The 16,437-nt window shown below is 43.2% G+C and overlaps 1 protein-coding gene across 1 annotated transcript; it reads right to left on the minus strand.

Moving 5' to 3' along the window:
• Nucleotides 1–1,635: 1,635 nt before the first annotated feature.
• Nucleotides 1,636–14,145, minus strand: LOC120046924 (sodium/potassium/calcium exchanger 3-like). The gene is made up of 15 exons (XM_038992472.1): nt 14,141–14,145; nt 7,605–7,719; nt 7,341–7,415; nt 6,843–6,927; nt 6,467–6,570; nt 6,271–6,371; nt 6,118–6,171; nt 5,768–5,907; nt 5,327–5,490; nt 3,145–3,424; nt 2,639–2,805; nt 2,344–2,458; nt 2,098–2,210; nt 1,883–1,948; nt 1,636–1,746 (listed from the first exon to the last, which is right to left on the minus strand). Exons 1-15 carry the CDS (start codon nt 14,143–14,145, stop codon nt 1,636–1,638), a joined length of 1,695 nt encoding a protein of 564 aa, XP_038848400.1.
• Between the last annotated feature and the right edge of the window lie 2,292 nt (nt 14,146–16,437).

Genomic DNA, 16,437 nt, shown 5'->3' on the forward strand with positions numbered 1-16,437 from the left:
ACCTCCACAATTTACAAGAAACTCAGGGAGGGAGACTGCAAAAGGGATTATTGCGCAGACTGGTATTTATTGCACTCATTCTCTAAACAGAAACAATGCTCCGAAGTATTTACAGCAATGAAAACAGTGCAATCATCAGTCCAACAGTGAGTGAATAAAACATGCTAAACACAAATGTAACATGCAACAATTTCAAAGATTTTACTGAGTTCATGAGGAAACTAGTCAATTTAAATTAGGCTGTGATCTATGGATTTCACATGACTGGGAATACAGATATGCATCTGCTGGTCACAGATACCTATAAAAAAATGGGCCTCAATGGGACTAGGATCTCATCACGGTATTTTTATGCATTCAAATTGTCCGTAGCTTATGTCTGCCCATACCATAACCCCACCGCCACCACGGGGCACTCTGTTCACAACATTGACATCAGCAAACCACTCGCCCCCAAAACACCATACACATGGTCTGCGGTTTTGAGACCTGACAGATGTACTGACAAATTCTCTAAAATGACGGAGACAGCTTGTAGTAGAACATCCAATTCTCTGGTGGACATTCCTGCATTCAACATGCCAATTGCACTCCATCAAAACTAGAGACATCTGTGGCATTGTGTTGTGACAACTGCACATTTAGTGGCCTTTTGTCCCCAGCACAAGGTGCACCTGTGTAATGATCACGCTTCTTGATGTGCCACACCTGTCAGGTTAATGGATTATCTTGGCAAAGGATAAAATGCTCACTAACAGGGATATAAACAAAATTTGAGAGAAATAAGCTTATTGTGCATATGGAACATTTCTGGGCTCTTATTTCAGCTTGTGAAACATGGAACCAACACTAGATGTTGTGTTTATATTTTTGTTCAGTCTACATACATTAAGAGTCATCCTACAAGCATACAATTATATATGATTAGCAGAGTATGGTTACTGCTGTGGCACTCCTACAAGCAATACAATATTGGGTCTTAAAAGGTCCAATGCATCTGTTTTTATCTCAATATCAAATCATTTCTGGGCAACAATTAAGTACCTTACTGTGATTTTCATTTAAAACAATGGTAAAAAATAGGTTTGGAACTCTATGTAATAGGTCTTTTAAGTAATTTACCACCTGGTGGTACCAGGCAGGCCAAAACTCCATCCCACTGTCTTTTCAAACACCTCTTACACTAAAAGGGCATTATCATACATTTCACAGTATTATTCCAAACTCAGTGTGAAAATATATATAAAAACAGGAAAATCAAGTTTGACTGCACTGGGCCTTTTAACACTTTCACTCTAAGAATATGATTCATCATTGTCATCAAGTAACTATAGATAGAAATTCAATACATTATAAATTCATTGTGTGAAGTGGATGTTCTCGACTTGTCATCTTCGGATATCACACATTTCTCTAGTTGCTCTGTATAAAACTATGTAAAAGATCCAGTTTGAAACATTTATCAAAGATAAAATGTGAGGTTTCCCATCAATAACAATATTCATAAATGTCTCAAATGCAAATTAACTGTAACTAAATACCCGTACACATACGACTGATAAATAATGTCAACATGTGAAAACATCACATCAAATAGTATCATAATAATCATACTAAAATGTGTGGGAACCTGGCCTACAGTCGCTGGAAGCCGACCGAGCAGAGTAGGAAGATGGCATAGAGCATCATGAGACAGAGACCCAGTCTGCGGTCCAACCACCAACGGTTCAGATGAACACTCAGGACCTGCAGAGAGAGTGATAGAGAGAAATGGAGAAAGACGTAAGAGGTGGACAGAGAGGATTAGAGCAGCAGAAAAGTACTATATACAGTCTGATTTTGTTATGCAAATAACTTTAAAAGATATTACAGTGATACTCACAGTGAGGAACACTGAACCCAACAGCAGAACAACTGAATACACCAGGCCTTTACTGTTGATATACACCTGCCAACCATAAAAACAACCTCTTTTTGTAGATGCACATCTGGCAACCTCAAAGACACAACACCTAGCAGCTTTTTGGTTAATGAACATTTGTCATCCAGAGCCACACAGAAACGAATCAACACAACAACAAAAACATCTGGCCCTACCACTGATCCGTAGTCGACCACCAGAGTGCGCAGGAACCAAGGGAACCCAAGTCCCAGAAGCACATCGAAGATATTACTGCCAATGGAGTTAGAGACAGCCATATCCCCCATACCTACAATACACACACACACACCATAGTCAAAACAAGGCATACTGTTAGAGACAGGCATGTCCTTCATACCGTACAAAACAAACAAAAAAAGGTTAACGTCACAACACACACAGATTGATTAGAATTTGATTACCTTGTCGTGCGACGATCAGGCTGGCCATACAGTCCGGTACGCTGGTGCCAGCTGCCAGGAAGGTGATGCCCATCACCACCTCAGGGATGCCCAGCGTGTAACTGATAATGGTCACCTGGGAGCATAGAGGGCATTAGGTGACATATGGGATTATAAAGCTGTTACATTCTTATCAACATGATCAAATCCCATTAGACAGCATTGTCCCACCTTGTAACACACAGCGTGTGTTATGTGTAGGAACATGTGTTTGTTTTTATGTGTGAGATTGTGTATGTGTGATCTGTAGTCATACCATCCAGACCATGAGGTAGGAGAAGACTGCGATCCAGAGCGTGGAGGCCAGGAAGGTCAGGAGGTACCAGCGGCTCCAGCGAGGCAGGACACAGTTGGGTACAGTGCAGCAGAGCAGCAGACACAGAGGCCATGACACCAGCCAGCGCACACGCTCACAGTGCCCTCCTGAGGATGGAGGGAGCAGCACCTTGGTTTTTCAATCATCAATCACAAAGTGCAACAGTAGTCACAAAGAGCTTTACAGTAACCTGACCTCAATCAACGAAGAGCTTTACAGTAACCTGACCTCAATCAACGAAGAGCTTTACAGTAACCTGACCTCAATCAACGAAGAGCTTTACAGTAACCTGACCTCAATCTACGAAGAGCTTTACAGTAACCTGACCTCAATCAACGAAGAGCAAGAAGCAGCAGCAAGAAACCTTGAGAGGAACCAGGCTCAATATCATCAGAATATAGCAACAGGTTCCTTGTTTGTAAATGTGTTTGTAAGGTTACGCTCACCTGGCACTATGAAGGGACTGAAGGAGACCTCCTCTTCTTCCTCCAGCTCCTCCTCTTCGGGCTGTAACCCCTCTGTGTTCTCCTCCGGCCCCCCATCCCCCTCCAGTGGTTGCCTCTCACTGTCCCCCGCTTCACCGTTCTCTATTCCCCATAATGCACCCCCATCTCCCCTCTCCTCCTCTGCCCCACTGTTCCCTATTCCCCATGTGGCCCCATCTACCCCCTCCTCCCCCGCTCCACCGTTCTCCTCCTGGCCCCGAGCCCGGCTCAACCTCTGCCTCTGTGAGTGAGAAGGTAAGAGACAAACTTTATACGTTTTACAGTTTTTATTTGTTAGAGTAGGAGAATGTCACAACTCGAGCATGGCGCAGGAGAACATCCAACAGCACAATGTTGGCATTCAGCATTAAGCCAGAACAGAACAACAGGGATGAAACAAGCATAGTGTGTCTGTCTGTGATTTATAATCGTGCATCCAGCAAAAGCTAAGGCATGGGAGTGTTAGGAAATATGCAAAGCATGTGTGTAGGGCTGTGGCGGCCACGGAACCTCGTCAGCCGGTGATGGTCAAGCAAATAACTGTCAGTCTCACGGTAATTGACTGTTAATTAACAAACACATTTAGCATCTCCATGCTTCCAGGCATACTGTAGCCTACAAGTTACTGATGCAGACCTTTGGAACATCTACATTTTAACAAGTCTAATAAATCCATGTAATATAGCCTACACCTTCACAATAAATCCATTATTTATTTTAGACAGGTCTAAAGAAACATGATATGAAGAAAATGTAGTCCATTTCAGAAGAACATACTCTGAGTTGGTCCTTATGTTAGGTCCTGATGTGGCTATGGCATATGGCTGTGGGCTACACTAGTTAATTTAGCAGACTAGATTTGCTTAGAATTCCGTGGCATTATTTTATAGTATGAAGAATACAATAGAACAAAGCTGAATAAAATAGAAAGGATATTTTATCCAAATGAGTGCGCACATGCGGCTATTATGTGTTGAGCGGTTAACAAAGAAATAGGTCCTCCTATATGCTTCATTTAGTCTCTCATTCACAATGAATGTTCCATTAGCGGAACACACCACTATCAAAAGTGACACAAATGCGATTATGCATGTAATACTTTTTAAGTCGCTCTGGATAAGAGCGTCTGCTAAATGACTTAAATGTAAATGTAAATGATTATAAAGGTGCATTTTTATGGTGAAAATTATCTTCCCCAATCTTGAAACTCATGCGCTGCTTATGTATGCCAGTTAGGCTCTACACCCGTTGTAAAGCGGATTGATGTGCTTCATTTTAAATACGTTTTTTGGCCACTTTAGTTGTGATACAAACCTTATCAAAACATATAGGCCTATGGGCTAGGCTACATGAGGTGTGCGACTATGACTCAAAAAATTATTTTTTTCTTGCCTTAAGATGGGCATCACAAGTGATAATATATAATTCACAAGTGATAAGCTAATATTGTCACCCATCAGACTATTCTTGATTTTATTTTTGTCTTTACATTTCGTTTTGATTTAGAATGGACCATTATCATGCACCTGTCTCGAAACAGGGGCAGGGGGAAGAATACATGTCATCTCTGCACTTAAATAGCAAATAGAGGATACTTTTCCTGTGATTCATTTTCATACCAGCAGGTAGGCTATACTTCTGTTGTAAAGAGAACCAATGTGCTTAATATTTGCTAAATATTAGTAAAGTTGAGAAATAAATATAGTAGGCCTAGCCTATAGAAAGTAGATGGGATCCTCCTCTTTTTATTAGAGGCCATCACTCTGTTTTCTCGCCTATAGAAATGATGTGCAACATGAGCTCATGGGCTCTCATGAAGTGTTTGATTAGATTTTTGATTACATTTGCATTAATGTCAGAGTGATTATAGGGACAATAGAGTGCTGAGTACCAGGCAGTTAGCAGGTTTGGTAGGCTACTAATGACCAGCAGAGCTTGGAAAAGCCTAATTACCGTGACTAAATGGTCACATGGAATTTGACTGCCTTCATTACTCATGACCGCTGGTGTGGCGGTAATACGGACACCGCAACAGCCCTACGTGGGTGTTTTTTGCACTTCTATAATAACCATGCATCTTTCCATGCTAAGGTGTGGAGACATACTGCTGTGTGTGTGGTGTGTGTTCGTGTGTCCTGTGTACCTCATTGATGACCATGCGTCCTGCCATGCGGAGACGTGTGTAGGGGGGGAAATGTGGGGTGATCAGGAGATGGAGGCTTGCCTCAGAGAAGCTCAGCTGGTGAGGGTGCAGACTCATCAACTCATCCACCATCACTACTGCAGTCTCCTGCCCTGCACACGAATCTGGGAGAGATGTGGGAGGAGGAGAAGGAGGTGGAGAAGAGAGGGAGAAGGAGTAGATAGGGAGGAGGAGGAGAGAGAGAGGAGGAGAAAGGAGAGAGGGAGGAGGTGAGCAAAAGTAAGTTTTCAACTGAAAGAGCTACTTTATGTCTGTCTATTTTAGAATCATGATCCAATGGGATATGTTCCATTTGATTGAAAACAATTTGAAGCAATGTGGATATAAGTGTGTCCGTACACACACACACACAAACAATCAGTGGTAGAGACACAAACCGACCTCTCTTCAGCAGCACCATGTCGGTGTCACAGTCGACTCCTCCATGCCCCACTGCGGTGGTCCGTCTCAAGGTACTGAAGCAGGGCTGGCCCCCTCGACCACAGTGCCTCTCCACCCAGCCTGACAGGGGTCTGTTGAACCTACACAAAACACACACACAGTATAGCAACCAACATTTGTCATGGATAGATACCTTGCTTGTGCTTATCTGAAGTAAAATGTTGTGGGGTAAGAGGGGGAACTGAACAAATAGTAAACTATAAGAGGCACAGACAAAGTCAGTAACCTACCCCATGACGATAATGTAGTCAGTAACCTACCCCATGACGATAATGTAGTCAGTTACTCACTTCATGATGATAATGTAGACTAGATACATGGAGATCAATATGATGGTCTCCCACCTACAACAGAGAAAAACTGTTTAAAAGTACAATCTGTATGTATCATCGAGTTATAAATATGTAGAGAACCCAGTCTTGTTAATGGTCCAATGTCCTTACCAAATCACTTTGTCATCATAGATCACCACAATCAGCATCAATATAGACAGGATGTAGTAGAGAGAATCCCGAAGCAGCGGCCACCAGCTCAGCGAGATAGGCTGAGAGAGAACACAACATACTGCTGTACAACACTGCCTGTCTAAATCTAAATCCTGCCATATTGCTTTCACCCGTCTCAAAAAAGTTGAGTAACCTGTCCGGCAAAGATCCCACAAACGCCGATGATGACGAGGATGTTGAAGACAGCCGATCCCACAATGGTGCCTACCCCCAGGTCACCTTTAGTGATGAAGACACCTGGGAGAACAAGAGGTCAACAGCAGTGCATATTGATCCAATCAGTCCAATCGGTATGCATTTGCAGGGCCCTTCTGGTGACCTGGGCCATGTTCAGTACAAAAACGTTGTGGAACTTTGCAGATAGATATCCCATGACTAGAGCTGACGTGATTCCTTATTCTATATACCAGAGAAGCATGTTTGTTCTACATCATAGATTTCTATCTGAACGTTGGCCAACGTTTTGTCCTGCTGAACGCGGCCCAGGATCAAGGATGTAGAATACTGACCAATTAAGGAGGTGAAGAGCTCAGGGGCGGAGCTCCCAGCCGCCATGAACGTTGCCCCGGCAACATCCTCACTGAGTTGAAGATTCTAGAAAAGAGGTTAATGGATAAACAGAGAGGCTTTGTAATTAAAACAAACTTCAAACAGTGAAAAGGCAATCAAAAAGTAATGAGGGAAACAAACCGCAGGTTGGCATTTATTGAGATGACATATACTGTACGCAGCAATGCAGAGTGGTCACGAGCTGGCACAGCCACAAAGTCATTAAACCTAACCCAAAACTTGACCCTAACCTTAAAACACACTGCTAACCGTAATGCCTAACCCTAACCTTAAAATAAGACCAAAAAGCTAACATTTTTACAATATAGCCAATTTTGACTTTGCAGCTAGCCCATCTAGCAGAAATTGTTTAGTTCTGCCTCTAGGGCAAGACTCATGACAATAAATGTCAACCTGCAAAGAAACCAACAGATGTGGGAAGGTGTTTTTATTGTCACCTCTGATATCTTCTCCAGTGATGGAACAAAATAGACATCACAGACTATAGCCAGGGCATAGAACATGTAGATCGCCTAGAAAACACAGGAGGAGAAACAGCTTGTCTGTGGACTGAGTTGGATGACATAGTGATTGTTGGGGTACTGTTACAGTAGAATGGTATACTACGACAGCATTGTTAAACAACGCAGTAAGCTACATAGAGATCCTATTAAATGACCATATATGCATTCTAATTCCTAATGACATGGTAGGCCACTCACACAGACTACATGGAGAAGAACTGCTCCTTTTCTCCTCTGCTCTGGAGAGAAGACATCTGCTGGAAACTCGTGGATTGCTGAAAGAGAGGGAGAGGAGAGAGATTGAGTGTGTTTTCTGAAGAAGGGTTCCAATTCAAGGGAATAAGACACAGTTTGTTGCGCTCCAAAACTCTAGCAGTTCTTGAGATTTGAGATCATGTGACCATGTGAGTGTTCCATATCATCTCCTAGCAACAGCCACACAGCTCCTGGTGGCTCTTGACTCTTTGGGATATACAGTGCATTCGGAAAGTATTCAGACCCCTTGACTTTTTCCACATTTTGTGACGTTACAGCCTTATTCTAAAATGGATTAAATTATTTTTTGTCCTCATCAATCTACCTACACACAATACCCCATAATGACAAAGCGAAAACAGGTTTTTAGTAATGTTAGCAAATGTATTAAAAATGTAAAACAAAAATACCTTATTTATATAAGTATTCAGACCCTTTGCTATGAGAATCGAAATTGAGCTCAGGTGCATCCTGTTTCCATTGATCATCCTTGAGATGTTTCTATAACTTGGAGTCCACCTGTGGTAAATTCAATTGATTGGACATGATTTGTAAAGGCACACACCTGTCTATATAAGGTCCCACAGTTGACAGTGCATGTCAGAGCAAAAACCAAGCCATGAGGTTGAAGAAATTGTCCGTAGAGCTCCGAGACGGGATTGTGTCGAGACACAGATCTGGGGAAGGGTACCAAAACAGCATTGAAGGTCTCCAAGAACACAGTGGCCTCCATCATTCTTAAATGGAAGAAGTTTGTAACCACCAAGACTCTTCCTAGAGCTGACCGCCCGGCCAAACGGAGCAATCGAGGGAGAAGATGACCAAGAACCGATGGTCACTGACAGAGTTCCTCTGTGTAGATGGGGGAACCTTCCATAAGGACCACCACTTCTGCAGCCCTCTACCAATCAGGCCTTTATGGTAGAGTGGCGAGACGGAAGCCACTCCTCAGTAAAAGGCACATGACAGCCCGCTCGGAGTTTGCGCCTGAGCTCTTCACCTCCTTAATTGGTCAGTATTCTACAACCTTGATCCTGGGCAGCGTTCAGCAGGACAAAACGTTGGCCAACGTTCAGATAGATTTCCATGATGTAGAACTAAAATACTTCTCTGGTATATAGAATAAGGAATCACGTCAGCTCTATAGTAGCCATATCTAGGAAAACCAAAGTTCCAAAGGCTGGGCCTAATATAGTGTATAAGAAGTCATACAAAGGGCACCTAAAGACTCTCAGACCATGATAAACAAGATTCTCTGGTCTGATTAAACCAAGATTTAACTCTTTGGCCTGAATGCCATTTTTCACGTCTGGAGGAAACCTGGCACCATCCCTACGGTGAATCATGGTGGTGGCAGTATCATGCTGTGGGGATGCTTTTCAGCGGCAGGGACTGGGAGACTAGTCAGGATTGAGGGAAAGATGAACGGAGCAAAGTACAGAGATCCTTGATGAAAACCTGCTACAGAGTGCTCAGGACCTCAGACTGGGGGGAAGGTTCACCTTCCAACAGGACAACGAGCCTAAGCACACAGCCAATACAACGCACGAGTGGCTTCGGGACAAGTCTGTCAATGTCCTTGAGTGGCCCAACCAGAGCTCGGACTTGAATTCAATCAAACACCTCTGGAGAGACCTGAAAATAGCTGTGCAGCGACGCTCCCCATCCAACCTGACAGAGCTTGAGAGGATCTGCAGAGAAGAATGGGAAACACTCTCCAAATACAGATGTGCCCAGCTTGTAGCATCATACCCAACAAGACTCGAGGCTGTAATCGCTGCCAAAGGTCCTTCAACAAATTACTGATTAAAGGGTCTGAATACTTATGTAAATATGATATTTCAGTGGGGGTTTTTTTTCCAGTATGGGGGTATTGTGTGTAGATTGAAGGGGTAAAAACTATTTAATACATTTTAGAATAAGGCTGTAACATAACAAAATGTGGGAAAAGTCAAGGGGTCTGAGGTAGGTTGCATACAGTGCATTTGGGAAAGTATTCAGACCCCTTGACTTTTTCCACATTTTGTTATGTTACAGCCTTATTCTAAAATGTATTAAATAGTTTTACCTCCTACATCTACAACCTGGACCCTTGGCCTTGGCCTGGACCCTAAACTCATTCACATTGGCCTACGCACATTTGCATGCATACATGTTTCACACACACTAACTTAAGCACGCACATACACACCAGACGTGACAAGAAAAGTGGGCGATACTAACAGGGCAGCATTTAAAAAAGCTCAGAATACACTCTGCTAGCAGTTCTAGAATTTAGCATTTAGTTGCCTAGCAACACGGACCTCAAAGGCGTATTAATGAGGGTTTAGGCATCAGTCTGAACCCATTTAAAGCCAGACTCAGTAAGTATAATTTACGTCATTTGTGATTATGAAATATCAAACTGTCGGGGAGCCAAAACAAACCCAGGCAAAACATAATTCTCAAGCGGCCACTGGGCAAGCCATCCTTTGATCTGTCAGTATCAGACAGCCGGTGTTCTTGTTTGCTTGTAGCCTACAAGCATGTAGGTTACTCTACTGCACAAAAAATAAAAATGTACAAGTGGAGTCAGCTATGATCGTTACAGCAGTAAAATGTCATTTTAATAGACAAGTTCAACAATATAGGCCGCCTAATGCGGAGCAACGGTAGCGGTGTTATCTGGGCTCCCGAGTAACGCAGCGGTCTAAGGCACTGCATCACTACAGTCCCTGGTTTGAATTCAAGCTGTATCACATCCGGCCGTGATTGGGAGTCCCATAGAGCGGCGCACAATTAGCCCAGCGTCGTCCGGGTTTGGCCGTCATTGTAAATAAAAATGTGTTAACTGACTTGCCAAGTTAAATAAAAATGTTGCTTGACCAATAGCAACTATAGGTTTGAATAAATGTGCCATCAAAGGGTTGCAATAGTAAACTCCACATCCAAGAAGAAAAAAACAATTAGCCAACTAGCAACTGTATGAACATTTATTTGGCTGATCACCCACCCGTAGGCTATGCACATTTGCAAGCAATGCGTGTGTGTGTGTATCTATCCATTTGCTAGTCAGCTAAATTAGCTAGCTAGCTTGCTTCACTTACCAGCAGACAGAGCTGGCATTCGTGATTAGTGTCCAGCATTCTGCTAGCATTGCTCGTGCTGAGAAGTCTGAAATATGTTCCAACTAGCAAGTGTTGCACTAGGAAAATATTCTCAATCCCTTGCTGAATGAAAATCGCCAACAATTTCAGTTCATTCAAAACTCAAACTAGCAACATCAAAGTAACTTTGTAATGACAGACCGACCAGTGTTTTCAAATCTGCGTGCTTGCATATCATCAACTATAGCACAGACGGACTGACAGCCAGGATCCAATAATATTAACCGTTACAACATGCATTTGTCTGCTAAATTACACGTTTATTCTGTATCACTCAACTCTCATTTATGAGTCTCGTTAATATTAAGAGAGATATACACTATATATACAAAAGTATGTGGACACCCCTTCAAATGAGTGGATTCGGCTATTTCAGCCACACCTGTTGCTGACAGGTGTATACAATCAAGCACACGGCCATGCAATCTCCATAGACAAACACTGGCAGTAGAATGGCCTTACTGAAGCTCAGAACCTTTCAACGTGGCACCGTCATAGGATGCCACCTTTTCAACAAGTCAGTTGGTCAAATTTCTGCCCAGCTAGTGCTGCCACGGTCAACTGTAAATGCGGTTATTGTGAAGTGAAAACATCTAGGAGCTTTCTAACCTTTATTTACCTAGGCAAGTCAATTAAGAACAAATTCTTATTTACAATGACGGCCTATGGGACTCCCAATCGCAGCCAGACGTGATACAACCTGGATTCAAACCAGGTACTGTAGTGCCTTAGACCACTGTGCCACTCGGGAGCTACTGTAACCGATGTGAAATGGCTAGCTAGTTAGCGGTGGTGCGCGCTAATAGCGCTTCAATCGGTGACGTCACTCGCTTTGAGACCTTGAAGTAGTTTTTGCGGCTTTTGAGACCTTGAAGTAGTTTTCGCGGCTTTTGTGGAGCGATGGGTAAGGATGCTTCGTGGGTGACTGTTGTTGATGTGTGCAGAGGGTCCCTGGTTCGCGCCCGGGTCGGGGCGAGGGAACGGACTAAAGTTAAACTGTTACACTACAATGGCTCAGCCGAGAAGTGGTTGAATGCCGAGTGCTGAAGCACGTAGCATGTAAAAATAGTCTGTCCTCGGTTACAACACTCACTACTGCATTCCAAACTCCCTCTGGGAGCAAAATCAGCACAAGAACTGTTCGTCAGGAGATTCATGAAAGTGTTTCCATGGCTGAGCAGCCGCACATAAGTGTCAGCTGGGGTGGTGTAAAGCTCTGGAGCAGTGGAAATGCATTCTCTGGAGTGATGAATCGCGCTTCACCATCTGGCAGTCCAATGGACGATTCTGAGTTTGGCGAAAGTCAGGAGAATGCTAACTGCCCCAATGCATAGCGCCAACTGTAAAGTTTGGTGGAGGAGGAATAATGGTCTGGCGCTACTTTTCATGGTTCGGGCTAGGCCCCTTAGTTCCAGTGAAGGGAAATCTTAACGTTACAGCATACAATGACAGTCTAGACGATTCTATGCTTCTAACTTTGTCGCAACAGTTTGGGGAAGGCCCTTTCCTGTTTCAGCATGACAATGCCGCTGTGCACAAAGCGAGGTCCATGCAGAAATGGTTTGTCGAGATCGGTGTGAAAGAACTTGATTGGCATGCACAGAGCCCTGACCTCAACCCCATCGAACACCTTTGGGATGAATTGGAACGCCGACTGCGAGCCAGGCCTAATTGCCCAATATCAGTGCCCGACCTCACTAATAATCTTGAGGCTTAATGGAAGCAAGTCCCCGCAACAATGTTCCAACATCTAGTGGAAAGCCTTCCGAGAAGAGTGGAGGCTGTTATAGCTACAAAGGGGGGACCAACTTTAACGCCTGTGATTTTGGAAAGAGATGTTCGACAAGCAGGTGTCCACATACTTTTGGTAATATAGTGTCGCTAGATATGTAGTGTTGATGTGTTGCTGTAGTCGTGGCGGGAGACATTTAGAACATGTGCGATAGAAATTATCACTAGGCCTATGCCTCATCATTTCCTGGAGAAATCTGAGCTGCAATTTGTTAATAAAACTGCTGGAGTTATAATTCGTAAAACCTTCATTTGTGTCACTTTGAAGTGATCCAAATGGCAAATTCATCTTTCATCAATATATTTCAAGATATGTTAAACCTGAAGAAGAAAAATGACATTTTATTTGCGACTTACTGAGTCTGGCTTTAAAGAAATGATGAGAGACAGCCAGAGAGATTGACAGATAGGCTAGAGACACTGGATGAGTGAGTGGGAAGCAGAGGAGTAATGCACAGGTAGAAAGACAAGACACTAATGATCCAAGAGCACAGAAACAAACAAAAACACTTGTGCACCAGCTCTGGGCGTTGTAGGAGTGTAGGAGGTGTGGTTCTCCTCTTCTCTCTCCTGCATTAGTTCTCTCTTAGACCACGGGAAGTCACCAACAACACCACTGGGGCTTGGAGAGTCTGTCAGGATAGAGCAGCATAAATTATTTCCTAAAAGATATTAGCCTATTAAATATTATGTGTTTATAAAAAGCGATCACATTGTTTTTAGGGGAGGCCGGGGTAGGCCGTAATTTGTAAATAAGAATTTGTTCTTAACTGTCTTGCCAGGTTAAATAAAACATTTGAAAATAATAAGAATTTAATAATGAAACAGGTGTGATGATTGAATAAACCACTGATATTTTATGTATGAATGAAATTAATAACGCGACTCTGGGTGAAACGCACCTGTTACGTCTAGGAGCTGCATGAGCCAGGTGGCGGTGATCAGCCCGACTCCACAGACACCGAGCCGCCAGAAAAGCCGCATGCGCTTAGGTCTCACCGCCGCCTTCATCTCACCCGCTGTTCCCTCAGCTCAGAACATGTCAGTCACCATCGCAGCGTCGGTTCTCCGGTTTATATCAGATGATCAGGTGGAATCTTTTTCATGCACTCTCAGGGAAAGCTAGTTCTTCACGTGCAGCCATGGATTTGTATTGTCAGCATCCCTGCACCCATTCTTTCCCACTCTCTGTCTTCAGAAGCGCAGCATCTTCCGCGGACATCTGTCCGTTCCTCCACGGAACCGAGGAAACAGGATATGGGCTTTTTGCTAAATAATTAGTCTCGCACTCAATAGCTTACGGTTTTAAGCGTCACATCGTCGCAAGTCTGTACTATTTCCAGAATTTCCCACTCCTCCCATCATGTCTCCTTCGCTCCCAGTCTGTTCCAGTATCTTCATGACTCCGTCACGAGGGGTGTTTACCGTGAGCTCGTGGTGCCACCATCAGTGAGCACGACAATTGGGTGGGGCGCACCAACGAGCGAGCTCCAGTCTCAGGGACTAAATATGTATTTATCAACATGAGGCATGTTATGTTACGCCATTATGTCATTAATAATATAATATAAGACACACAACACAGACACAATTCCAATAAATAAATCATTATTTTATGTTTATGAAAATACATCCACAAATACGAGCACAAAATAATTGTTGCAGGAGTAGCACTGACCAATAGGGTACTAGGGGGTAACTGCCTCTCTAGGCAAGACAAAAAAACTACAATAGTCCCAGTAAGCAAAATTAAGTTGAAATTAGGTTTAATTTAGGTTCTGAATGAAAGGTCAAAATACTTTTCTGGAAATTGAAATCAAGTACATTTTCTGTTCTAGGTGAAAGTTGAGAATATATAATTCATAGATGTCTATGTTTGGGCCAAATCAAGGCTGGTCCAGACCAAATCTGAACCAAACATAGGCATCTATGATTGGTTTAGATTTGGTCCAGACCAAAAACCAACGTTCGTGGACATGGAAATCAAAGCTGGTCCAGACTGCACCAAAAAAGACCTCCAGTCTGGACATCACCAAAAAAAGATGTCCAAAAGGCATCAGTGTCGTTCTGTGCTTATTGTGGTATAGCCTACAGTGTAGCCGGAAATGCCATTTTAGAAATGCCCATCTACGTGGTAGGCCTACCGTTTGCAATGGCATTTTATGATTTCCCGTCCATTTGTAAAACAGGCAGTTGTATTGGCTTTATTCGTCCTGATTCCTGTGACTAATCAATTTGGCAATTTAAGCTCTGAGTATCAGCTACCCAGTCGCGACCCGTCATTCAGGGCAGGTGGGGCAAAAAATAAGGCTTGCCTGTTTTGCATGTTATTTTGTCATTAATACATGTCACATATCAGTTTGCAAACAATGTAACAATTATATATATTTTGAGTTAATAAAGCCGCATACAAACATGGTCTCTTTTTTTGGTTTCTTGAGTAAGGCAGCTCCAAAACTCAGGTGTTTCAGCCTAGCTCAGTGCTTTCTGTGGTGGTGGGCCAAGCCAGCAGAAAATACGGAGTGTTGCGCCGTGATTGGCTCAGTGATCTGTCACTCATGGGGACACTACTCACCAACAAGTCTAACACTGAACCCAAACTGGCTGTGCGCGTGCGCCATCGTGCATACATTTATTTTGTCCCCCCACACCAAACGCGATCACGACACGCAGGTTAAAATATCAAAACAAACTCTGAACCAATTATATTAATTTGGGGACAGGTCGAAAAACATTAAACATTTATGGCAATTTAGATAGTTAGCTTGCACTTGCTAGCTAATTTGTCCTATTTAGCTAGCTTGCTGTTGCTAGCTAATTTGTCCTGGGATATAAACATTGAGTTGTTATTTTACCTGAAATGCACAAGGTCCTCTAGTCCGGCAATTAATCCACACATAAAATGGTCAACTAAATCGTTTCTAGTCATCTTTCTTCCTTCCAGGCTTTTTCTTTTCTTGACTTTATATTGCGATTGGCAACTTTCATAAATTAGGTGCATTACCACTACTGACCTCGTTCGTCTTTCAGTCACCCATGTGGGTATAACCAATGAGGAGATGGCACGTGGATACCTGCTTCTATAAACCAATGAGGAGATGGGAGAGGCAGGACTTGCAGCGCGATCTGCGTCAGAAATAGAACTCATATCTATTTTAGTCCTTGGCAACGCAGACGCTCGTTGGTGCGCGCAATAATTGAATAACATAGATTTCTACATTTATTTTGCAACGCTCGCGCGCGCGACGCAAGCGGTGTGGTCGGTCTGTAAGGGTAGAGCTAAAAAATTCAAGCCCCTTGGGTGCTGTCTTAGAGTTACTTTTGAAGTGCCCATCCAAGGCTCAAGGTCATTGGCCACAGATAAAATGACATAAAATCATGTTATATCTACAGTAGCTGTGATTGAACAGATCATGTCAACATCAAACTTTTAAAATCTTAGCTAGCCGTTTGACTACGTCCTTCTTACTGTAGCTCGCTCATTGTCTTCATCGAAATTACGGAATGCCTCACATCCGTTCATTGTTCCCTTATGCCATAGTTTGTACATCTCAATTGTCAGTAGAAACCACATTTGTTTAAGCAAGTCAGCAATATCAGCTATGTTTTTTAAAAAGGCAGTAAACGAGGCTGAATTAATTGTTTCGCTGCCAGACAAGGCTCCGCTGATAGCCAGGTGTAGCGGCCATGCTTTCCATCTGGCTACCCCTACCCCGATCAACAGCCCTGTTCCCCCCACAGCAACTCGCCCAAGCCTCCTCCATTTCTCCTTCACCCAAATCCAGATAGATGATGTTCTGAAAGAGCTGCAAAATCTGGACCCCTACAAATCAGCCGGG

This window comes from Salvelinus namaycush, chromosome 5, assembly GCF_016432855.1.
Source record: "Salvelinus namaycush isolate Seneca chromosome 5, SaNama_1.0, whole genome shotgun sequence".
NCBI classification, from domain to species: Eukaryota; Metazoa; Chordata; class Actinopteri; order Salmoniformes; family Salmonidae; genus Salvelinus; species Salvelinus namaycush.

What these genes read in the sequence shown, in the direction of transcription:
- LOC120046924 (XM_038992472.1), bottom strand. An exon ending in CCTGATCGTCGCACGACAAG is followed by an intron (nt 2,211 to 2,343) that starts GTAATCAAATTC and finishes TGTGTATTGTAG; the next exon opens with GTATGGGGGATATGGCTGTC. An exon ending in TGGGTTCAGTGTTCCTCACT is followed by an intron (nt 1,747 to 1,882) that starts GTGAGTATCACT and finishes CTCTCTCTGCAG; the next exon opens with GTCCTGAGTGTTCATCTGAA.